General features: G+C 39.3%; 1 protein-coding gene across 6 annotated transcripts in view; it reads left to right on the top strand.

The window, feature by feature from the left end:
• The window catches only part of NFAT5 (nuclear factor of activated T cells 5), a 75,744-nt gene that overhangs the window by 18,598 nt on the left and 31,677 nt on the right, over window positions 1-25,469 (top strand). For 3 of the 6 annotated variants that reach the window (XM_037408702.1, XM_037408703.1, XM_037408701.1), the window contains exons 2-3: window positions 8,817-8,942; window positions 22,022-22,580. In XM_037408702.1, the coding sequence (XP_037264599.1) occupies window positions 8,817-8,942; window positions 22,022-22,580 (685 nt within the window). Of the gene's footprint in view, window positions 1-8,816; window positions 8,943-16,251; window positions 16,365-19,484; window positions 19,504-21,498; window positions 21,561-22,021; window positions 22,581-25,469 lie in introns of those variants that run through there. The other 3 variants (XM_037408705.1, XM_037408704.1, XM_037408706.1) reach the window with 3 other exon arrangements.

Raw genomic sequence — 25,469 nt, 5'->3', positions numbered from 1 at the left:
GTAAGGAGGAATCTAATGTTGCTGGTCACAAGGCATGTTGTGCTTCTAAAAGGTCCTTTGATACTGTGGTGATGAGAATGGTTTAAAAATTTCAGTATAGTGTTTTCTGTTGGTGGTGATGGGGGAAGGCTGGAGCACTTGAATTTTGCTGTAAGCCCAGATGCCTGTTATTTAGCCTGGTTAGTCTGTGTTTAGAAACCTAAAAACATTCTTACAAAAGGGACAACGTGTGTGCGTGCACTAAGGTGCAGTGAGTAAAATAAGAAGAAAAAGAGCGCTTACAAATTTCAGTTTGCCATCATGAACCACCAGCTCTTTGCACTTCCACTGTAATATCATCTGATCAGCTTCACCCACTCTTTCCTACCTTCTTGGAGTTATTTTGCTAAATCATTCCAAGGCCTCTCCACTCTCTCCCTCAGACAGAGCTCCTGTCACCAGCTGCTGGGACTGATCCAGGTACATGTTGACCCAAGAATATATTTTTGTTCAGACTCATGGTAACGTATCCAGCCCTTTCACAGATAGGTTTTGTTCAGTTCTTTTAACGTAAATTGAACTGATTTCACTTGTGCGTAGCAGTTTATACGAGGTGAGCATCCCTTCTAGCAGTGTCGTATTTCCTTTAGTGTATCTTCTGGATGTGTTGCTGCTTTTGCAGTTCTTTGGGAAAAGCGGCGGTGAATACCTTTCGCCTGGGACTGGATGCTGGCTCGGTTCCCACTGATAGCCGAGTGTACTGGCATGCTTATTATTTGGCTTGGATACATTGTTGTTGATGTGCTGCAATAACAAGCAAGTCCAGTGTCATATTACTTGATTATTTTTCATTAATATTTCAATTCTGAATGTTTTGTGCAGTTTCAAGAAGTACATAACAAAATCTTGCCTTTCTCAGATCTAAAATTTTGTGTTGTTGGATATTGACCTGATGTTGGGTGCTGTTCTGGTCAATAAAGCCATGTGAAATATAATTTTCTGAACTGTCAGTATAACTGGCAGGAAGATCAAAGTTACAAGCAGCTGATCTCAGATGAGAGATTATAGGAGCAGGATAATCGGATAAAGGGTGGTTGAAGAAATTTGACACTTAAAATACTTTTTGTAAATCTGCCTGTCCCCGTGTGTCCTGGATTTCAGTAGTAGAATTTGCAAAGCTCGGGCTCATCTAGTTAGGGCATTTTGAGGAAAGATACAAGACTCGGAACTCTGTTGTAAACAGGATGTGTAATAACTGATGACATGAATGCAGGTGAAAGTTTGTATGTGGAAATGAGTGTGTGTGACTCTTGGCTGATCATAAGTGATTTGTTATTTTGTTTGTGTGTTGATCTTGTTTATATTTCATAATAGTAATCCTGAAATGCATGTTCCTCTCTTCCTATTTGGAGAAAGAAAATATGTTTAGGGGAGGTGCTGGGTACAAATGGAGCTACTTCTAGCAAAAAAACCCCCAGACACTTGAGATCAACTAATCTATTTATCGAGAGGATTTGAAATCGGCAGTAAGTTACAAGACACTTTGTGCTGTTGTGTTGGCTGGCTGAAATGTGACTCATTGATTCAACACAGTGGCTGCTGAAAACAGGAATTCTGTCTATATCTTTTTTTCTTGCTAATCAGATAGAAATATGTAATATGCCGAATTTTTATTTTTGCCTTCAAATGTAATACTACATTTACGTAACAGCCTTTTCTTTTTTGTGGGTGTTTTCCACATGAATAAACATAAAATTTTAGCAGAAAATTTCATGTACTTTGTGTTTGTGGGTGTGTGCACACGTATGTAAAACATAGTGGTAGAGGTGAACTGATGAATAGGGGATGGAGCTTTAGCTATTTAAATAGAGTATCAGGCGTGGATGGAAACTATATCCTCTGGGGAAGAATTAGTTTCCTTGCAACAATTCTAATCTTTCTGGAATCTGTCAGTTTTTGCTTTAATGCTATTTATAGTGCAGCATATATAAACATTGGCCTGTGTTTAAGTGAAAACACAAAGTTTCATTTGAAGTCTGATTTGGGTAGAGCAGGTTTGTTGCAGTAAACTTTCTTAAGGGTACCAAAACAATTTCAGATTCCTCAGAGAAGCTTGGAACGATAGCTTCCCTAGTAATCTAGCTCTCTAGAGATGTGGTTTAGACTATGAAACTACATCTGTTCTGAAGACAAGCCAGGAGAGGGTTGGGGTTTTGTTTTGATTTGTTTTGTGTTGCTTGATTTTTTTAAAGCTTGGATTTGACTTTAAACTTCTGTCATGTGTTTATAGAACGGTTTGGGTTGGAAGGGAGCTTTAAAAGTCATCTAGTCCAGCCCCCATGTCATGGGCCAGGACACCTTCCACTAGATCAGCTTGCTCAGAGCCCTGTCCTGCCTGGCCTTGAACACTTGCAGTGATGGGGTATCCGCAGCCTCTCTGGTCAAACCTGTTCCAGTGTTTCACCACCCTTGTTGTAAAAAATGTCTTCCTTATCTAGTCTGAATCCCCTCTCTTTTGATTTAAAACCATGACCCCTTGTCCTGTCACTGCAGGCCCTACTGAAAAGTCTGTCCCCATCTTCCTTAAAAGCCCTCTTTAAGTATTGAAAGGTCATTATAAGGTCTCCCCAGAGCCTTTTCCTGTCCCGGCTGGACAACCCCAACTCTCAGACTCTCCTCAGCTGTCTCAGCCTGTGCTCCAGCCCTCGGACCATTTTGTGGCCTCCTCTGGACCCACTCCAACAGGTCAATGCCTTTCCTGTGCTGCCGTAATCCCATGGTTTTGATCTTTTTTCTTCCTCGTGTTCCCCAGTAGACCTCCCATGTTTTCCCCTCGCTCCTGTTTGGGACTTTTCTTATGCAGCGTTTCCACACTGCTGGGAAGGGAGGTAGGTTATGGGGAGCCACAAGAGGACAGGGGAAGATCACTTCCCCAGCTTTTCCAGGCCTGAGGAGGTATTGGTGGTGGCTGGGGCTGGGCTGTCTGTTTTGGACCTTCATGGTGCTGTTTGTTCTCCTCTTCCACCACACCTGTGTTCTCTTAGGCTGTGCCTCGTAGCTGTGTTCCCTTCCATCCTAACAGCTAGCTCTGTCCTCTTGTATTTACAGCTGTCAAGGCTAATGCCAGCTGTTCTTCCAAGTGTAGGGCTCATCTTCAGTTTTAGGTGTGGTATTCCAAGTGCATCAGCATAAAAGCCAGGTGTCATGTTTTAGACCATGTTTCAAGTAGTTCGGTCTTTTATCAATGAAGCATGAAATTAAATATTTGCTCTTAATAGTCTTGTGATCTTTGGGAATGTGCTTCAGTTCTAATGCTGACTTTTCTTTCCTTCCTCCTCTTTGTCACGTTGTTAGAATTATTCACAAAGATTATAATTGTGCTTGTTGTGGATTTCTGTTAAAATGTATGTGCTCCCTGAGGAAAAAAATACGCTGTGGGAGTTTTGGATCTGAGTATCTCTTTAAAGCAGCAAACTTGACAGAACCTTCATGATGATTGAGAGTTAAAAATAAATTTCTTAAACAAAAAACACCTCCAATAACTAACCTGAAGAGAAACACTCACTCTTACCTAATAACTCAGCCTTTGGAAATGAGGCTTTGTATTCAACACCAGATATCTTATGAGTCATGACGGAATTATGGTGATGAGTAACTCTCTCTTCAAAGAGGATTTCTTGAGAGACAGCAGAAAGGAATGAAAAATGTATGTATATATGTTCAACGTTGTTCTGGTTTCAGCTGGGATGGACTTTATTATCTTCCTAGGAGCTGGTATGATGCTGTGTTTTGGCTTTGATGTGAGACTTTTCAGTTCCTCAGGCCTTGCTAGCAAAAAGGCTGGAGGGGCACAAGGAGTTGGGAGGGGACACATAGGGAGGGGAATCAGAGCTATAAATATTTCACCTTTATGTTGCAAATCCAGATCTACTTGAGCCACTTCAATCTTGGCTGCTTTATCTATCTGCTGATTGTTTAAATGTTCTTGAGTAGCTCCACTCTTGGGTACATGAGCATCTATATGATGCATTTTTACAACCAGGTTCTCCACCCGAGCACCCTGCCATAATGCAGCAGCCCAGATGGGTTTACCTCTGTGTTGCCAATTGCTCTTCTTCCATTGCTGTAACCCTCCCCACGGGGCATTTGCCACCAGCCGTGAGTCAGTATAGAGGTAAAGTATTGGCCACCTTTCTCGTTCAGCGGCATCTGAGGCTTCCCGGATAGCTTTCACTTCTGCAATCTGGCTGGATTCACCTTCTCCTTCAGCAGTTTCTGCAGCTTGTTTACTGATGGGTCCTGCCGTATTGCTGACCCAAACTAGCCAAAGAGATACTCCATACCATGGGATGTCGTGCATGGTGTATATATACCTGGGGGGCTGGCCGGGTGGGCAGGCCGTCGCTCTGGGACTGGCTGGGCATCGGTCGGCAGGCAGTGAGCAGTTGCACTGCGCACCACGTGTTCCTTCTTCCTTTCCCTCTGAATTTTATTCTTCCCCTTCCCCTTTTCATTATAACTGTTACTGCCATCATTGTTATTATTTTTCTTTCATTTTTATTCAATTTCAGTTATTCAGTTGTTCTTATGTCAACCCGTGAGTTTTATGTTCCTTTCCAACTCTCCTCCCCATCCCTCGGGGGGGTTGTGGGGGAGTGACTGAGCAGCTGTCTGGTACTTAATTACCAGCCGGGGTTAAACCACAACAAACATATACATAAAAATAAGGTTTCTATACATACGTGCACACACACATACGCTGTGTTACAATCCCTCATTTTGGGGCCCCTCGCTAAACATTTTGTATTACAGAAATACTTGGTGAGTTGCTTCCAGTGTCTTAGACATAAAAGAATATTCAGCATAAGCAAAGCTGCCTGTCAAGTGACTGCATCAGCTTTAAATATTGCTACTACTCCTCTAGAGGCAACAGCCTTCCCAGCTCTGGCACAGGGAAGAATTAAGCCATTCTTAGATGGCTTAATAGGAAGAATTTGTTCCAGGGTACACTTGGAGCTAAGATTGCTTTTTATCAACAGTGCTGAATGGGCATAATTTTCCATACAAGAGGTAGTGACAGATACCTCGGGTGGTAATTACAGTGCTGCAGCTGCTCCAGCACTGAACACCTGCCTATGGCTGGCTTTTCAACTGAAGGGAGCTCTGATTTTACTAACCTCCTGTAAGTAGTAGTACCGGTGCCAGCCAGAAGAAAGGCTGATGCTCACTTAGAAGGGATGGCTGGCTGGAGCTATGGTACAGACTGCTGGCTGCAGGGGCAATAATACTTAGAGGTGCAGGGAAGTCAAGTAGGGAAGCACTGTCTCATGTCATAACTGTATTTTTATTCAGCTGGTATTTGTGCTCTTCATTGTTGTGATAAAATCCGAACCTTTCATTCTTGAATTAAGAATTATTCATCTTGAATTAAGATACTCATCTTGAAAAAAAATTGTAGTTCAGTAGGAACTAGACCCACACACACCTTATGGTTTCTAAACACCACATTTTATTTGGAGGGTTTTTTTGACTTACCAATAGCTGTACCAGCAGCCAAGCTTATAGGAGTCATTCAATGTGGAAATAAATAGACGTCTTCTCTGAAAGCTGCCTGCCTTTTTGTGGTTCACAGAAGCTTTCTCAGAATGCAGCGTGACAAATAACAAACATCTGCAAAATAGGCAGCGCCGGCTGTGTTTCTGTGCATGTAGAATGTGAGGTGGCTCGGGAGCATGAGCTGGACTGGCTTGTTTTTAGAAAGGTGCAAACGCACGTGTTTAGTTCTTTCATGTAAATTCCCCAGGATTTGTACATGAGGGCTGGGTTAACAGCTTGTGAAAGCAAACTGAGAGCCCAGATTGAAAATCCCCAATAGCAGTCAGCGTAAGTGCATTAATAGGGTTCTTGCTCTAATACTTGTGTGTATTAAACCACATTTGAATTTACCATGACACCTTTTGACAAACTGTATTGTCCTGGCGTCTCTGCAGAAACTGCCTGGTAGTGACTATTTAAAGCAGTAACCTGACTGCTTGGCTTCCCATTTCTGGATTTTACACTGGTCCTCCCTGTTGTTAAAACTGAATACAGCTGCGCAGAGTGTTAAATGCCATTAGATCAAATATGCTCCTTTTTGCAAGGCAAATGACGCACAGCCTCTCTACTCTTCCTTCAGTGGATGGGCCAGCCAGAACTTGACTGGTCGATTTTTAATCTTTTTTTACCCAAGGCAGGGTAGGTAACAGTTGATCTTCTGGTGCCCTTTTTGTTCTTGTTCCAAGAGTGAATGAATGTCTGTTGCATCTCTCTCCCATTAATTTAGCACTTGTGGTTCACTGGAAGAAGTACATTGAATAAAATAAGACAAAAAAACCCCCTCTACTTTCTTCACTGTCCTCAGACATTTTTGTTCAAATATCAGTATGACTTCTTTCTGGTTATTTAGTCAATGGATATTTTTTGGTTTTACTTTGTACTTTCTGCACTCCCTTCCTATCTTAAAATAGAACTGTGCCTTCATAGTCCCCTTCCACCTCATTGGCACAGCAGGCATAAAGAGGTAGTATTTGGGCAATAACAATTTTAAATAGTTTAGTTTGGTTTTTAATTTTTGCATTGGATTGAAGTCTGTATGCACATGCAGCTTAAGTAAAAATTGTAAGGTAAAAAATAAAGGCATGATTCTCTGATTCACCTTTTTTAATAAAGGCTAAAATTTAGAATACATTTAAACAACGTAAGAGCTCATACACATAAAAAGTACATAATACTCCTGCTTAATAAAATGTGTTATCACTAAAACAAACTAACCTTTTTTTGGAAAAGTAAATGAAGTATAAAATGAGAAGCACCATTGTAACTGTATCTTTACATAAGCAATTTTAAACTGGTCTAATTTATTTTACTTTGAAAGCCGGTTTTATGGTGTTGAAAATCACTAGCTCAGGAGAATATGAAATTAGGTCTTAATATCTGAGGAAAGTTAATTTTAAAAAGACAAGTCCTCTTTGAGGGAAATGCTAATGCAGCTGTTCCTCATAGTAGAACAGGAGCAAAAGTTTGCCTTTTTGCTTTGCCTTTTGTGCATTGTAAGGTCGTCATTAAGCACAAGTAAATATATATTCTCAGCATTATAGGTAACTTTTATAGAAAACCTCTGCAGAGGTTTCTGTTTGGGATTGGGATTGCAGCCTCTAGTTGCCAATATTTGGATTATCATTTTAAATTAAAACAATGTTGTTTTGGTTATTTGTTATGGTACTGAAAAGTTAGTTCTCTGAAAAGTGGGTGTAACTGGGAAAAAAAAAAAAAGGATGATGTTGCAGCAGATGGGCCAAAGTTTGCTGGGCTGTGGAGCTGACTCCGGTTACACCTCGCTGCCAGTTTGCAGCTGTTGTTGGGAGTTGCTTGTGATTTTGTACATGACAGGCAAGTCGTATCCCGTAAACAGCATTAAAAGTTTTCTTGGGCTCTTTTTATGCCAGTTAGTGGTGGGAGTGTTTGAACTCTTACCCAGTAGGGTAGCTGTTCTGGTTTGTGGCATTTCTATGTGTTATATTTTTAATACAATTATGTGTTGCTGGGTGTGCATATACGTGTGTGTTTCCTAGAGTATGGTTCACTTTTTACGGGGCCTAATGCAATTAAAGCTTTTTAGTTAACAACTTTGTGAGTTTTCTAATTTTTACAGAATTGCTGCACAGGTGTATTTTACTTGAGGATCAATTGAGTATAGTTGTTGCTTCATGGGGGGGAAAAATTCTTCTAAAATGCACATTGAGTTTTCCATATATGTTTCAGACACCTAAATAATACATAGAAAGGCATTTCATGAAGTTTTGTGGGGTGGAATGGTTGATGCAGTTTACAGCTGTTCATCTAGGTTATTTTCATCTCCAAATCGAGTGTCTGAAATGATGCATCTTTGGTGTATGCCTGGGAAGAGGTGCATTTACAGCTGTGTGCTCATGCCTGAGCAGTTGTTCTCTCTGAGTAAGAGCTCAGTGGAACGTTCTCCATCTCTGGGTGCATAGAGAGCTCTTACTACTTGAACTCTGAAGCAGCCATCCAACAGTAGGCAGTGACCTGCTTTGAGCTGTCAGCAAGCATGGGGGGGCAGGTTGAACACGAGGCTGTTGACTTCGCTTCTTGTGTGTCTTGGGTGCTGAAGCTGTTGGGTGAGCTGTGTGGGGTGGCCACAGCAGTTTCGCAATAGAGAAGGTGCAAAGAAGTTGCTTAGAGGTTCTGCTATGGTACAGAATCTGCCACGGTTCCCTCAAAGAGCTTTCTGTGTAAACTGGACCAGCACTAGCCATTTTGTTAGTAGGAACTGCTTTCTTTCAAGCATCTTCATGAGTTTACAGCAAAAAGAAATGGCGTAGATAAGTAAAAGTAAAGGATCTTACATAATAGGAATTAGCGTTTATTGCATGGGAAGACTTTATAGGATGTTCAGCAGATGATGATACTAAATTAGGCTCTTTTTCCTTGGAAGTCAGTTGCACAATTTGAATTCTGAGAACAGGTTTGCCTTTGATTCTCATGTAATTTTTTCGTACGTGTTGTCAGCCCCTTCATTCTAAATGAGTATAGCGTCTGTGGAAGTTCATGAATTATTTCTTTGTTTGAACAAGTTTGTGTCCTTCTGTTCTGGTCTTGAGAATGTGTATCTTAATGTCTTAGTGGTTTGTTTGTTTTCTGAAATAACTTTATTCCACAATGTTAAGATCTCCAAGTGTTTGTTTGGATTATTGTTTGTATCTTTTAGGAAAAAACATAATTTCTTCTCTCTTACAGAATATGAATAAATTTTTGACTAAATTCTTTTTGTTCAACAGAATCTGTCTATGACCTTCTCCCAAAGGAGCTGCAGTTACCACCTTCCAGAGAAACATCTGTAGCATCCATGAGCCAAACAAGTGGTGGCGAGGCAGGTTCGCCGCCTCCAGCTGTAGTTGCTGCTGGTAAGCATTCTCGTTTATTCAGTTGCTTTGTTAAGGTTTGTAGCGTTCTGGCCAACATGAACAGTGCTGGCAAAGTTTTGATTGTAAAAATAGAGCTTGTGTAGAAGTAACAGAGTTCATTCTAGGAGAATTTAGGTAATATAAATTAAACTAAGCTGAGTGATCTAAATTATCAGATATTCTATGTTAACGGTTGCTGTATGTCACATATATATCTTCATAAGAAATTATCTGTTTTGCTCTGCTGTTATTATGCAGCACAGACCTGTTTAACTCCTAGAATGCACTCTTGTCTTCAGAGGTAATAAATACCTATTTGGAACTAAGGCAGAATGCTGACTGACTGTAAAACAGCGCATTCTAGATAGGATAAAAAAATGGAATGGGAGATTACATTTTGGGCTGTGAAGCTTTTACCAAACTAAGGAGGAGGAAGGGTCATGTTTTCCTTTGAGGCCTGAGGAAGCTTAGCATTTAAACTCCATTCACATGTAGCTCTCTCTTGTAATGTATTACAGAATTCTCAAATACGTGAGAATATAATATACATCAGGATAGCACTTGTATAAACTGAAAAGTTTAAGTTAGTTATTTTTCTAATTGACAGCATAAAAAATGAGGCATGACCTTTTTATCTTTGTCTTTATTTTACTCCCAGTCATGTTTTAGACTTTAGTCTAAAGACTCTGTCATTAATTTTCATTAAACATAAAAATGTGAGGATTTAAGGACAAAGTTCTGGTTTGTGAGGTTAGCTGTAGTGCTGGTTTGCATCTGGAATCCTTATCAGTAACTTGTATATATTAGTAAACAGCTGTGCAATGAGGAAAAAACAATCATTGCGCTCATGATAGATGCATCTTTCTTCATTGGATAAGGGGTTTTTTTTGTATAATTTGATCCCCATATTTCTTACAAGGTCATGTTCCACTTTCCTAATTGGTCTTAAATTTTGGCTTGAGAAAAATGTATATATTTAAGGTGAAGATTCAGATAGCTGCATTACCCTTTTTTCTCTCTGTGAATTCATATGCATTAAATGTTTGTGTGAGAATGTTTCCCAGATTTGCATGGTACAGGAATCCTGATCAGAAACTAAAGTGATTGTAGACTTGTCAGAGAAACTTTACAGCACTGCTCACCATTCATGTTTTGCCAGACCTCTTCTAAGAGAACCTGTGGATTTAACTGTGCACAGTGGAACTTCGGTCATTGAAAGAAATTGATGGTTTTATTTATTATATTGAAAGGCTTTGATATTTTTATATCACTTATTCAAAAATAATTTGGGCATATATTTCTAAAATCAAGATACGTAATGATCGGTTTGGTTTGAAGACATAGCAACAATGAAATCTTGTAGAAACATATACCTCAAAAACAAGTGGGGAAAAAAAAAATCCCACAAACCCTGTTACACTGTAAATCCACAGATAGACATGAACTGCTAATTAATTCTGTATCTAACAGAAAAGACTTTAAAACTTGAATGGAACTAAATGTCTGTTACCTCCAGGTATTTAGTGTCTGCTAACAGCCAGTCCAGTTCCTTTTAAAAAAACCTAAGAACGTGTTAGTTGTGTGTGGGTTAAACTGCAGCACAATTGTCTTGAATGAAAAACTTAAAAAAAAAAAGCTTTGAGATCTTTTGTTGACACTGAAAGGAGACCTACTCATTCAATTAAGAACACTTACCAATGTTGGAGATTGTGTAGTTTCACAAAGACTTTAAGCTGAATATGCTGCCGGAAGAGGAGTTTTTCCTGTGTGTGCTGCAGAGCTGTTGGATCAAGGACCTGCTCCGTGTTAGAGTTGCCCTGGATGGGTTCGCTGCAGGTCTACAGAAATGCTTTTGGTGGCACAAGGAAGGGGATAGAAGGAGCAGTAAAAAAGGTGGAGCTAGCTTCTCTCAATGGCTTTCAGTTTCTGCTGGTTTAAATTGTTAACTGAATTGGGGCTTTGGAGGGCTTCCATCAGAGTTGTGACGAGACAGTTAAGTTTCTGGGTGCTGTTAAAATCAGGATCAGAAGTATTAAGCACAAGCAGCTTTAGTTCTCCAGGTTGTTAAAAACTGTCTGGTTGGTTGGTTTTTTTTTTTTTAAAAAAAACCCAAATGGAGCAAAGACTACTTTTGTTTTCATTGTCTATGTCACTGTCCATTACAGCGAGGACAAGAACAATTCAATCTTGGTCTTCTGTAAACACATGATTGCGATGACCAGGATCATTCAGCGGTGAGCTGTGCTGTGTGCACGTGTAAGGAGAGGTGAGCACTGAGCAGCGTGCCTGGTGCTGTGGTGGGAGAGTGGGTGCCCAGCTTCCATAGGGGTCAGGGAAGGCTCAGCCTCAGCATTTTGGCCAACAAGTATCAGATAGGTAGTTGTAATGTAACAGGTTAGTGGGCTTTTTGTGTGTGTTTTGATGTTTTTCCCCACTCTTCCACCACATCCTTGAAAGAAAATACATGTATCTTAGATAAATATTTACCTGCAAAACAGGTCTGTAAGCTGTGTTCCAAAACTATAGAGGCAGAGCAGAAAGCTGAAGAGAACAGTCCTTGCTCCTCCCTCTGGTGTTGGGAGGTTATATATATGTAAAGTATATATTAAAATATAATACATAATAAAACCCAAGGGTGGTCAGATGATTGGGTATCTCTGGTAAGTCTGAGGCCAGACCTTTTTTTTTCCTCTTTAAAGCTGGGGTCAAACTCTTAGGAACAGAGGAAGGAACATCAGTGTCTACAAAAGTTGTAGGTGAGGTTAGGAGGACAGGGGAATTTACTCTTTGCAGTAGATCTCAGTGGATTGTTTTATAGTCATAGTTGCCCCCCCCCCCCCCCAAATTCCTGCTGTGTAGTGACTGGTTAGGATTCCTCCCCTAAGCCATCTTGAGCTCAGCATTCTGAACTGATGCTGGTACCTGCAGCACACAGCGACCTTGGAGGAGGAGGGGTCTCCGGTGTTCTACGTTTTCTTCCAGAATCCCTGGAGCACTTTTGCTTTTCATAGAGGTTAGCTCTATGTTTCCTCTGCACCCAAATCTCTCCACTTTCACAATAGAATAGCACACAAGTGTTTCAGCTGCATTCTTGCTGTAGCTACACCATGTTTCTAGAGAAACATAGAGAAATGTATTCCATTTTACTATTTTTCTTTAATTGTTTTAGGGTTGCTTCAGTGTCTTCGAAAAGTTACTATCGTGTTTTTGAGCCCTGTTCACCCTGCCTCGTGTAGTAATGAGAAGTCTGGCTGGGCTGGGCTCTGATTTCTTAGGAAAATCAGCCTGGGCTTTCTGCCTGTCTATATGCTTATACAGAAAAACATAAATATACAGAAAAACATAAATACATATTTCACATACATATTTTTAAAGACCAAGATTGACTATTCATTTGCATGTATCAAGTCCTTAATAGGCATATTTTTGAGGAGCTGACACTATGCAGACAATAGGGTGAGGAGGAAAGGTGAATTTGGCCACCTAGTAGTGCTCCTGTATCTGTCAGCTCTTACTTGCTCTAAACCCTCACTTCTTTGGGAGATGATAGGGGAGCGACAGTTCAGTCTCCATAGCATTGTAGGTAACTTCATTTACTCTTGCTTCTACAAGGAAAGGCTAATTTGAAATGCTGCTAGCAACACTGTATGTAGAAGTCAATGGCAGGTATGATTACTCTCGATAATGAGAGGATTGCGTTACAGGGAACGATCCAAAGTGGCGAGGGCTTTTTACTGCTCCTGTAATAGTTAACACAGTTAGTTCTCTGCTTCCAAAAACACAGAGTAAGATAGTATCTGGCCGAAATTCAGAAACTTGTGGCTTTTCTGTCAGTCACTTTGCTGTGGGGTTTTGTTCCATATAAATCACATTATAGGTGAGAAATATATATTGCTGCAGTTAACTTCTCTGGTTTTTTTGGAGGAGCAGGATGGGCTGTTTTTAGCAGTGATGACCTTGCAGGGGCAGACTTCTAGTTCTTCCATTTGGAAATTTGTTTTGTGATTTACAGAACAGTTTTAAGAGTATTAAAATGGAATGTTACTGATTGGATTTTCATTAATTTGTTAATAAATGTGTATCTCCTATTCATTAATCCAGACAAAAGAGGTATTACCCACTCTCTGAATATCAAACAGGCAAGTATAATTTAATAGAACTCCAGGATTTTGAGCTGCAATGTTCACAACCTGAGCTGCTCTCTCAAGCTTCTAATTCTGTTATTCTTCTGGAAGGTAGAAGGGAGGGAAAGGATCTACTTTTGCTGCTAGAAACTGTTCTCTGTGCTTGCTGTTTGAATTGCAAGTGTCTTTGTTCAGGGGACAGGAAAAGGAGGATTTTGCCTGGTGCAGTACCATAAACACATTAAATATGAATCATCTTCCAGACTCTTGAAATGCATGAGGGTGTCATGCTGAGAAATGTCATTGTAAGCTGTGCCTGGAGATTTCTTACATGAAATAAATGTGCCTGAAGCTTTAATAATGCCTTCTACACAATATTTTTAAGCTCCAGTTGCAAGGAGGGATGCTTGATTCCTTTCACTTGCTTCTTAAAGGTTGAACAGTTTTTTCGTGTTGATCAAGACTCACTGAACAAGTGCTTCAAATGCTAATTTAAGTCCTTCCTTCACACTGCTAATTTAAGTCCTTCCTCAAAGGTGTCCTTCTAGTTGGCAGGTCAACACCTTATTCTTGTCTTTTGAGGATGATGCAGGAGTATGTTCAACTACACACTTGAAACAACTGTTGCATTTTCATCTTTTATCTCCAGTTACAGGAATGCTCAAACCTTCTGAACCCCAGTGAAGAAAACTTACAGAAACTTGCCCCTCTGCTTATCATCCATTCATTCTTTCTGTAGCAGCTCTTGGAATGAGCTTCTTCAGCTTGTTGATGATCTCTTACTTAAGCTACTCTGTTTTCCAGAGAGGTATACATTTCCATACTTTTTTTAATTGCTCCCCAGGACAGTATTTCCTGCATCATTTCCATTCAGACATTTTCCAGTGCTTACTTCAAATTGGATTGTCCACAGAGTGGTGTTCTTGCTGTAACAAAAGGGTAACAGTTTTTATGTGACTGAAATATATATTTACTGATCTCTTTTTGCATTCTTCATACTTGATTACAATTAATCTGGGAGGTATTGAATTTTTCTGGCTCCCAAACACCTATAATTGTATCCTGGGCAAATACTTAGTAAAGGATAAAGCTTTACCTTTTCGTGGTCATGTCAATTTTGTGCTCCTTTTTAAGTAAAGGGACAAACTACTAGTCCCAGACAGGCATAATTGGCTTTTTTGGTCAGTTGTTGTTGAAACACTTGCCATAAGCATTTTTGGTTAGTTTAATTATGAAAATAAGGCTTTGCTTCACAATTGCTACTGTAGAGAAATGGATAAAAATACTTGCATCATCTATGGGGTAGAGATCGGGTATGAAGATCTGTGGGTCATCTTTCCCACTACCAAGATAAGGCTTTTTCATTATTCTCAAGCTAAAGGTTCTAACAAAACCTCGGAATGGAGATATGTGTGTGTGTAGGGGTGTTTGGGGTGTTTTTCCAATTTTTTTTTTTTTTTTTTTTAGTAGCTAGAGTCAGGCTTCTTAATTTCTACTTTTAATGAAAATATTTTGTCAGTTTATCATCCTTCCTGGTGTCATTAGTCAGTTTTTCCTGTTGATACAGAAATAATAACCAGAGATTTCAAAGGGGATATCAGTGCTGCTACTAATTCTATTATCCTGACCTTATAATTACACGTTGTAAACAAATTATCAGAAAAAAAGATTCTTCTTTGTAGTTGGTCTCTAATGCCTGTAAAAACTTGCCATTTCTTTGTAGGCTTTTCCCTTCCTTTTCCCACCGCCCTCCCAGCTGGAAATGCCTTCCTGTAATTTCCTAGGAGGATGTCTTCCAGGGATTTCTCTCTGCAGTGTGCTTGCTTCAGTCATGTGTCAAATACTTCTTTCTTACAGAATCAATTTAAACCAGATCCTAATACTCTTTAAAAATGCATCTTCCTGATACTGTGTATGAGTACAGTGCCGTACCCACTCTGGCTCGTTAGTGCTAACACATATGTGAACAAGTTTCACTCCTGCTCCTGGCAAGTGTGTGCCCAGGAGAGCTGTGGTGGAGCTGGATCGCATTAGTCTGGGAGAGTCCGGGCTGTGATGAGCTATGGCTCAGGGCAGTGGAAAGGTTCCTTCATCATGCTGAGCTGTCGGCTGATGAGAAGCCATTGTTAGGAAATGGGAAAGAAAAGGATTTCTCTTACTGTTTCCTTTTAATGGAAACTTTTTAGATGTGTTCTGTGTAAATTCAGTTGAGACATCGTAGTTGTGTGGGATTGTGCATGCACTGAGCATGTAGCTGCTTTTCTGCTTTGAGCAGAGCTTCCTTATAAGAACCTATAAAAGATTATATTGATGTACTCTGGACCATCGCTTTTCTTCTGAAGTTCATTTTCAGTCTTCCTGAATCTCATACAGTCAGTAAACCCAATTTTCCAGAACTGCTCCATCAAACACAAGCTGTGTTACCATTCTGAGAGATTTTTTTAATGGCAAATTCTTGCATTAAGTGGCTCCTATTCTTACATCGAAAAGGCTTAAGAATTACTTTGCAATGAGAGAATTGCTTGTTCCTTAATGAATAATGAAAAACCAAGCCAGTGAAGGGCACACAGAGAACAGTTCTACTGTGCTATTCTTTGGGCACCTCCTTGCAGTAGCAGCATTTAAGACTTTGTGAAGGCCAGGTGGACTTCTGAATTTCCTAGGGGAAAAAACCAACCATGTATCTAAAGAACAAGAGTCTGTTTCTTAAATTGAAGTGTTCTTTTGTCAGATCCATAAACCCTGACATTGACATACACTCACTCTTTCAGAGTCACGGGCTGAGGAGGTGACAGTAGAGCTTGAGGAGAGCAGCTGAGGGTCCTAGAGTTCTGACTTGCTTGGATGCAGCGAGTTATCACCCCGAGTTGGGAAGGATCTAAGATACATGGAATTGGTGTGCGTGAGCCACTAACAAAAGTTCTAAACCTGAGTGTGGATTTAATAACAGATGTCATTTATAACAAACAAAACCTGATTGATTGATGTATTTACCCGAAGTATAATACACTGCTTGGTTCAGCATGTGAATGTAAGGGGAATTTACACTGGGGCTTAATGTAAATTAAATTAACCTACCTATCTTGAATCTGAGTGTTTTTAATAACTGGTGAATTGGATTGCTTTATTATATTTGCTGGGATGCTAGTTTTTTTCTCTATTAATACACTTAACTTGCATTCTAGCTTCGCCATTCAGAGACAGGCATCGAGTGGTGGGTTGTGTGACAGTGTCTGTCAATAGTGAAGACAAATAGTGCCAGAGACACTTAACCCATCCAATCTCACCCAGGGTATAGGTCGGTCTTGTTTTCAGACTTCTTCATAAGTCTCTTTTTTCTTTCTTTCCTTTTTCCTTTTTTTTTGTTTTCTTTTTTTTTTTTTAATTATTTATTTCTAAATAGTGGATTGATACTGGTTTGAAACTAAACTTTTTGGAAAAGTTTTTGACATTACATCAGTAATAAAAGAAGAAGAAAAGTAGAAACCCAAGTTTGGCATGTGAGGTATTGAAAGCAGGTTTGCAGCCACTTTGTAAGTTCATGGTGGAAATTTTGCACGTAGTATCCTTCTGGTTTTGTTCTGAAATTGTGCTTCTGTGTCCAGTGGTTCAAATAAACCAACTAATACACAAAAGTCTTATCAAGAGTATGACATGTTAGATAAATTAACAAATACAATAAATGGGTATAATTCATATATTAAGCTTGTACACCACCTAAACCTCACCCTGTGTGGTGAGTCTTCATTTTTGACACTTGTTTTCTGAACATAGTGTAGGGGATCACATGGGATACAGGCTAGGTTCTGAGAAACAGGCGAGTTCTTTAATAGGTCTTTGCTAGTCCTGGCTGTTCATGCACAGGTGGCTGAAAAACTGGTGAAAACAAAAATATCTCCTGTTTACTTGTGTTGACAATGTTAAGCTTTCCAGTCTGGGAAATGACTTGGTTTGCACTCCAGCTGCAATAAAATAAATAAATAAAAAGTCATCAGGAGGCTATTTGTTTCTTTTTGAGGACTTGGTAATCCTTGTTGTAGTTAAGGATCTCTTTGGAAAGAATGAACAAGGATTTCAGGATTGGCTCCACCTAAGTATCTAAAGACAAGACTCCTTCAATGCCAAGTAGTGATTTTATTTTTTTCTTCTTTCTCCTGCATTTCAGACCTTTTTTAGAGGCTGAATGCCTTGTTTGACTTCACAAGATAATAGGATATAGAAATATATATCATTGCCTTAGTTGCTAACTCAGGAGGTAATACAGTTTCTTTGTACAATGCTCTATGTTACTGAAAAGAAAAAGACTGCGCTGATTTGCTCATGGGGATGCTCTTTGCTGTGTGTTCCTTCAGTCTCTGATGATATATCAGCCTGTGATTTTTCTAGCAGCGTGCATTTGTGTCACGTGTGTTGCATCCCTTCTCCCACTGCCTGCTTTTTGGCTGCTTTTTATTTTCAGAAAGAACCTGAATTATGCAGTCTGTTGGTTGTGAATGTAAATCTGTTCACTGCCTGAAAGAGGTAAATGTTTTGGGAGCAGTAGGCCACCTTTTTAGACTTTCTGGGAAGCCAGTGTACAAATGACTGGTATCATGAACAACTGGAATTTCCTTGAAATTTAGTCTTCCCAGGAGTGGTGCAGAGTAATTAGTTATCTTTATTTGCATTTGGAACTCCGGCACTAATCACCTAGTTTTGTTCTTGGTTATTTTCTGTCTTTCATTTACACATTGCAGAATTGCTTATTATTGATGTGTAAATTGTGATGTGCAAAACAGAACCGGGACTTCCTTATGCCTAATTGTTTGATACCATTCTGCCTGCCTTGGAGAAAAAAAGCTTGTAGGACAGGTGACAAATTCTGAATTACTTATTTCAACTACCTTAATGTTACAGTGATGGCAATGAATAGATTCAGGAGGTTTAGTTTCAACAGTGATCAAAGTTGCTCTAGTGTGAAAGTAGTTTTCTTTTCTCTCTCTCTATTTTTTTTTTTTTTTATTAAGAAAAAGGAAAAAAACCCTAACAAACCACCTTGTGATGCTGGTGCACGTTTCATTTACAATACTGTGGCTGCATACTTGCCATAACATGCACTTGGCTTCTATTCAGTGTTGTTGCTCCAAAACAATTTTTGAGGCTGTGTTAAAAAAATATTCAGTCTTCTATTTCAAAATGTACATACTCATTTAAACTATATGTTTGTTATTGCAAGCACTGTGAATTGCAAATGAAAAAGCCACCTGTAACAATTCCCTTAATATGTGTCTAAAGAAAGTAACCTTAAATAAAAGAAATGCTTAAACTGGGAAAAGGTGTGTGTATGTTTCCACTTTAACCTGACAGACCAGCGACCAGCTACACTCCTCACACTGGATGTCCACTGGTTGTATTTTGTTTATTATTTGCATGTGGGGGAAAACATCATTCCTCAAAATCAGGAACTGCAAAGTCCTTTCACCTTTTGAAGCAATACCAGTCAAGTTTGAATTACTGAAAACTTTAAAGTAAACTCCCCCCCCCCCCCCCCCCCCCCCCAAATAACGCAGCACATTCAACCAGAGATCTCCTTTGGGTTACCAGATAGCGCATGTGTTGTCACTGGCTTTAGAATAAATAAATAAAAAAATGAGAGCCATGTAAAAACATGCAGTGGTTTATTCATTACAGTATATGTGAACTCTTATTGGGTCTACCCCATTTATTTACTTATTAGTTCAAAGGAAGACAAGTTGGCTAAAGGCCTGTGGACTCTGAGAGAACATAAATTCTACTATGTTTCTTTGCATAACTTAGTAATTGCTTTAGTAACATGTTAACTTATCCCCCCAAATAGATTTTAAATGTGTATGTTTGATTGTTCTAAATATAACCAGTTTTTAATTCGCTGTAATATGCCATACGTTCTTACCTCTTTTTAATTCTAATAATAGAGAAGACACTGCCTGTACATGCTTTAAAACAGTTGCACGTTATAGATGGTAATGGCATTCATTTGAGATATATGAAAGCTAAAGAGAGGGGCTTTTTTGCCATTACTGTGTAGCTTGATACTGTTTTGATAATCTTATTGTTACACAGGGGTGTCTCTGGTAAATGGAGGAGAGTATAACCATTTTATAATGGACAGTATTTCTTTCCCTTTTAAATGTATAAAGATAACAACTATACACATATTCATACACATACATGCATTTTAACTTTTAGGGGGGAAATTAAGGAGAAATTGTTTAGGATAGCAATAATGATAGCAACTTATATATTACAAAATGCTGTACCCTAAAATAATGATACCATTACCAGCTCTTTTATGCTTATACTGAAAAGCATTTTGTTTAGTGATTTACTTCTAATTTTATTTTTTCTAGGAAAGTGAGGGAAAAGTACAGTTGTTGCATTTCTGGACAGAATATGCGTGGAACCATTTGATAAGCAGGGTATGATCAGTGCTTGGCATACCCGTTCTAGTGCAGAGCTGTGTACGGATTGTCACTTCAAGTTTTGCTTCTAGGTCTTTTAAAAGACCTTTCTAAAACATTCACGGTATTTGCTGCAAAAAGAGAAATCTTTGATACTAATCTATTGGAGGAAGGGTCTTCCAATTCTAGAGCTCTGCTGCTTGGTTCAATGTACATAATTATTTATTTGTCAAAGTCTTTGTCATGCACAGGCAAACATGAGATGTGCATACACTGCGTTGTACTGTGCATGATACTGAGTTTAATCTGTTAAAAGAAGAATTAATTTTAAATGGGGGAAATATTGCTGTTCAGTAATCCAGGTCTGCAGCATTACTGCTGTGTGCTCTATGTGTTCCATTTGCAAACACTTGCATGCAGCATATATGCTGTAGGCATGCTGCATATGTCTGTTTCTTTCTGTTAGAGTGTATAAATGATGAATGGAATCTAATTCTATTTTAACAAAACAAATATCCCAAAGAGCAACAATCTTTCTCAACTCAAAGTGGCTGCAAATCAGCTCCTAAATATTGTCACTGAAATTAATATTTAGATTTAATAGTTCTTGCCAATCCTATAATAGAAATGTTTTTGGAAAAAGCATTGCATTAATGCATGATATAGAAAGGATAAATTTGCCTTTAAATTGGAATGCAGTTCAAAGTGACTGAATTCTCCAATTTCAGCCACTATATTTGCCAAAGAACAAACTGAAAAATGGAACTGGTATCATTCATCTGCTCCTGCTTCATTGGGAGGTTCGGGGAAGGGACTTCCTATGAAGACAATAGCAGAATAGTTTATTGATAAACTGTAATGACCACTAAATTTTACAATCTGAAGTGTAGATTTGCTTTCAAACTAATTTAGCACAGGAAAGCTGTAAGAAACAGTAACAGTTTAAAAATGCTTTTATCATCAGTCATTGATAGCCCCAGTAATCACAAATAGGCTGATTTATAGGAAGGTTTGCTAAGTTTTGCTGTTAGTTATATATGTGTATATATGGGTAGATTCATCTATATATCTATATCATGGCTGAACATACTTTATTCTGTTACTTTTAAATAGCTTAAATTGGATAAAATAGTTGAACTATCTCTAAACCTTTGAGATGAGACATTAATACAATATTTTGGATTTTAATTCCTAAACAAGAACAATGAAAACATCATGTTCCTCTTAATAGGTTTTACGTCTATGACACTAGTAACTAGCTGAACAAACACTTTGTATAATTATGTATATGTATTATATACAAATTTTTGCCAAAATTAGATTACTTCTGTGGTTCTGGTTTATTGTGTAAGATGTGGTCAACAGTGCAGAAACACAGAAAACAGTCTCGCCCCTAGGAAGCTTAAATCTGAATATAAAATTGTTAGTTATTTCTCAGTGAGCTACAGCTGATTTGAATAAATACATAAAGACCTATGATTGTCTGTACTGCTTTCTCCGAAATGTTTTAGTCTGTGTTTTCAGTTGATTTGTCCGTTAAAATACTTGAGTGGAAATGATTATGTTGTTCTCCAGAAATCTTCAGGGTTTTACTTTAATAATCTAGCTGTCCTTTCACATTTCTAAAACAATCTAAAAGATTGATCTGTGCGACCTCTGGAGAAGTTATAATCACATTGTTTAAAATATCCTGCTTAATACAAATTTTTCAGAGGTCTGTCCCAAGCTGTGTCTCTGTGCATAAGGGACTTGGCTAATGAAGTCTGAGAGAAATCAGTCTTGGTGACTGAAAGAGTCAAATTACAGAAATTTCATGTCCTCTCGTACCAGCATGTCACCAATACCGATATTTCATCCCTGTTTTGAACCTTCAAAATAAACAGCTGTGTCATAGTGACTGATACCAGTTCCATTTTGCCTACCAACTCAGTTGATTTTATATTTTATTTCTCATTTATGATGGAATAATCAGCAGCTCTTTTTCTCATTTATTTTCTCATATTTTTATTCCAGGATTTGCCTCTGAAGCAGGGAGTGTCTGCATTAAAAATGACCTGTAGTTCTCTGCTTCATAGGTTAGAAACTTATTTTAATATTTTGTGGCTAAGCACAGTCCCGTCTTTTTCAAAAATAAAATTTTCCAACAATAAATGGTTTAATTGGCATTGAATGTGGATTATAAGCATTTTGCATTGGGGCTTCCATTATTTTAGATGAAATGGCTTCTACACAAATAATTAGTCCAGCTGAGGCAATGAAAGCTCTGTTTACTTGCAGCCATTTTTACGAATTAACATTAAGTTTTAAAAAAGTCGATTACTGTGGATCATACTAAGTCTTATTTGGACATTTCCAAAGTACTGTATTGGTTAGGCTGTATTGCTTTAAGCATTTACATTCTAAAACTTAACCAAATTCCAAATATTTGTTGGGGGAAAGAAATCGGTTCATAAATCTCTTTATTTCAATGGGACTGCTATAGCCAGCACACACAGAACCATGTATCTTGTATTTACTTCTGAATTATACACCGCAGATGCTTCTTCAGCTCCTTCCTCTTCCTCCATGGGCGGTGCTTGCAGCTCCTTTACCACCTCTTCCAGTCCTACCATATACTCTACCTCAGTCACCGACAGCAAGGCTATGCAAGTGGAGAGCTGCTCCTCAGCCGTGGGGGTAAGTACCAGAGGGGTAAGTGAAAAGCAGTTAACCAGTAACACAGTCCAGCAGCAGCAGTCGACGCCGAAGAGACACACAGTCCTGTACATCTCGCCACCACCTGAGGACTTGCTGGACAACAGTCGGATGTCCTGCCAGGATGAGGGGTGTGGATTGGAGTCAGAACAGAGCTGCAGTATGTGGATGGAGGATTCACCCTCCAACTTCAGTAACATGAGTACCAGTTCCTACAATGATAACACTGAGGTGCCACGTAAATCACGCAAACGAAATCCAAAGCAGAGGCCAGGGATCAAACGTCGAGATTGTGAAGAGTCCAACATGGATATATTTGATGCCGACAGTGCCAAAGCGCCTCACTATGTCCTTTCTCAGCTCAGCACGGACAGCAAAGGCAACTCAAAAGCAGGAAATGGGTTGGTATCTGCTTTTTTTTTTTTTTTTTAAAAAAAAAGTCCTATCACCATATGTAAAACCAAACTAATAAAACTCCCCCCGTGCCCTGTCAAGTGTTCTGCTCAGGTTCTCACATAAATCCCTTCCCTTCTCTGCTGTTCCCTTTTGTGTCCATAAGTTCTCATTAGACTTGTTAATCTTTATTTAGAAGATAAAGCTAAACTTCATGCAACAATTGGACGCAGCGCTGATGAGCTCATCTATGTTCTTGTTTAAGTGAAATTCCTAAAAGATTGTGCAATTCCATTTATAAAATGGCAATGCAAACGTATTCAAAAAGAAAGGCAGAAGCGGAATGGATGCACCCTATATCTTAATGTTTTTTTGCAGGATTTTATGTGAGGATTTCAGTCTGTACACTTCAGCTGCTTCTGTTTGTCTCTCTATTTACCAAATAGAGAGATGGAAGTAGAAGTTAATGGCTCGTTAGGATTTCTCATCATTTAAATTAACACATGCTTTACTTTTTATAAAATGTGAACCAAATTTTGTTTTTTCTTGTGAATTCACTTCTGTATTTGATTTTTTCAGAAATAAATCTCTGATCCTGTTTCTCTCTGTGCTTCTGGGTTGTGTGCATGCGTGTGTCTGTACGTGGGCACGCCTGGGTGGTGGTCTCTCATCTCTCCCACTTCACACTCTTCACTAAATGCATTTCAGTAGTTGCTTAAAGAGGAGAAAATCCATCAGTTTACAATAGTGTGTTGATACATTTTTTTGATTTTATTTTTTAACTTGTGGCTTCTTTAGTACTTTTAAGATGGTAAAGAGGATAGATTTGGCTTTTTTTTTTGGGGGGGGAGTATATTTTGTTTGGTTTTACTTTTATGTATGTGCTTGCAGTACGTTCTAATGTTCATCCCAGTAATGGTGAATATTAAAATTTGACTGATGGGAAAGATTATGAACTTCTCATATTCCAAAGGGAAAGAGCCTGGAGTCTGTATTCCCAGGGTCATTGCAGTTCCATACTTAAAATTTCATTGTAAGTGATTCTGAGAAACTCTCCAGAGTGTGCTGCTGCTGCCTGCCAGCCTGTGCACCGCGTCGGGAGGAGCAGAGCTGGCTGGTACCAGGCGCGTTGGCTCTGCCACCCACTCCTGTCCCCTCGGACCGCTGGGTCTTTGGGTGTCTCCCTCCACTCTAAGGGGGTGGAGGTTAGAGTCAACCACTCTGAGCTTGACTGCAGTTGTCCAGCGTGTCGTTTTCACCAGCTGAAATTGGTAATAAAGTAAAACATTAGTACATCGTAGAACTGAAGAAGCAAATTAACATATGTAAAGCAGCTGCTTGGAACTAGGAAGCTGCCTCCAGCCAGCCCAAAGGAGGTCACGCTCTCCCTTACAAAAGGGAATAAACTTTTATCGAAAGGCAAGAACTGTGTGACTGTAAATGTGATTTCTGGACAGGAAAGGGAGATTTAGTAAACTCTGGAACAGTATGTACGATCCCAACCTAAAACATCACAAGATTGTAACATTCCCTAAAACACTAGGGGCTAACCAGTGAGTGTTCGTGGGTACTGCCAGCCATACTCTGTGAACGCAGCGGCAGGCAGGCGGAATTTTGTTCCTGATGGGTTGTGCACAGCTAGGTTGAAATGCAGCAAAACTCTTACTCAACAGAATTGTCCTAAAAGCGGTGGGATACGAAATGGCCAAGACAGGATAAAATTTAATTTTCCAGTTGGAATATGGAGATTCAGCATTACAAATCTAGGTCACAGTAGTGACTTCTTTTTTTTAACTTTCCAGCCTGGTGGAGTTCAGCCAAGGGAATTCATTTACTTCTGGCTTTAAGAAAAGAGCAAGGGAGCACCCTTGCTGATTTGTGAAGTGGAAATAGCATTTGCCTCAAAAGAGACTTCTGGTCAGTTGTCTTTAAAAGCTAGGAAGAAAAGAGTGTATTCCTGCAGAAACTATTGGAATTTGTGAAAGCCTTTTTAGAAATTAATGAATTGGTGGTGATTTAGGGCAAAATGTCTGAGATTTCCAACATGCTTGGTCTTACTTTCACTTTCAGATCTTCACTGGGAACAGCCCTGATGCCAGTGCAGGACCAGGCAAACATTAACTCAGGAAATCTGGTTTAATAGAATCGTGGGGTTTGCCACTTATGTTTCTCTTTTAGCAAAGAAGTGCTAGCTTTGAGGAGACGCCTGGTAACAGTTAAGCTAATAAATAAATGTGTGTGTGTACAAAGTGTTTCACTATTTGTATGTGCGTGAATAGTAGTATTATAAATAAACTGAATTTAAAGCATGTGTAGATGATATATCCTTGTGACTTGAGAAGAAAGACCACCGAGAAGTTCCGGTGAAGGCTTTACAGTTGCTTTCACATTCAGCTAATCGGATTGAAAGTAATGATTAGGTTTACTTAGGTTTACAGGGAAGACTTGCAAAATAATTGTTAGGTAGCATCTCTTTGCTGATGCAAACGTATACATATGAGAATGTATAAAATATTAGTAAGTTGACAATTAAAGTAACTTGGGGTTTAGGAGTAAAGTGCTCTCAGGGAAACGGAGCTGTGCTTGAGAGCTGGAGTGTGATGTCACACTGCTAAAACTTGACATTTGGAGTGTTAGAAGTGAATTGCATTGTGGTGGCCCCTGCTCTAGTGCTTCCCTTCAAAATTCAATATCTCAGTCTTCCATAGTAATTTATGGAGCTGAAACTTCCAAGTGTGGCAAGGTCAGATTAAGCAGTTCCTGCCATGTCTTCCCACCCAGTGCTCTCCAGCGGCGCTGCGGTGCTGGGGCTGCCTGGCGGAGGTGCAGGAGGCACGGGTCCCAGCGCAGCAGGTGTTTGCAGGAGCTGAGGTGGCCCAGCATTCCTTCTCGCGTTC

Source organism: Falco rusticolus, chromosome 15 (assembly GCF_015220075.1).
Source record: "Falco rusticolus isolate bFalRus1 chromosome 15, bFalRus1.pri, whole genome shotgun sequence".
NCBI lineage: Eukaryota > Metazoa > Chordata > Aves > Falconiformes > Falconidae > Falco > Falco rusticolus.
This window is presented reverse-complemented; position numbering and strand designations above follow the sequence as displayed.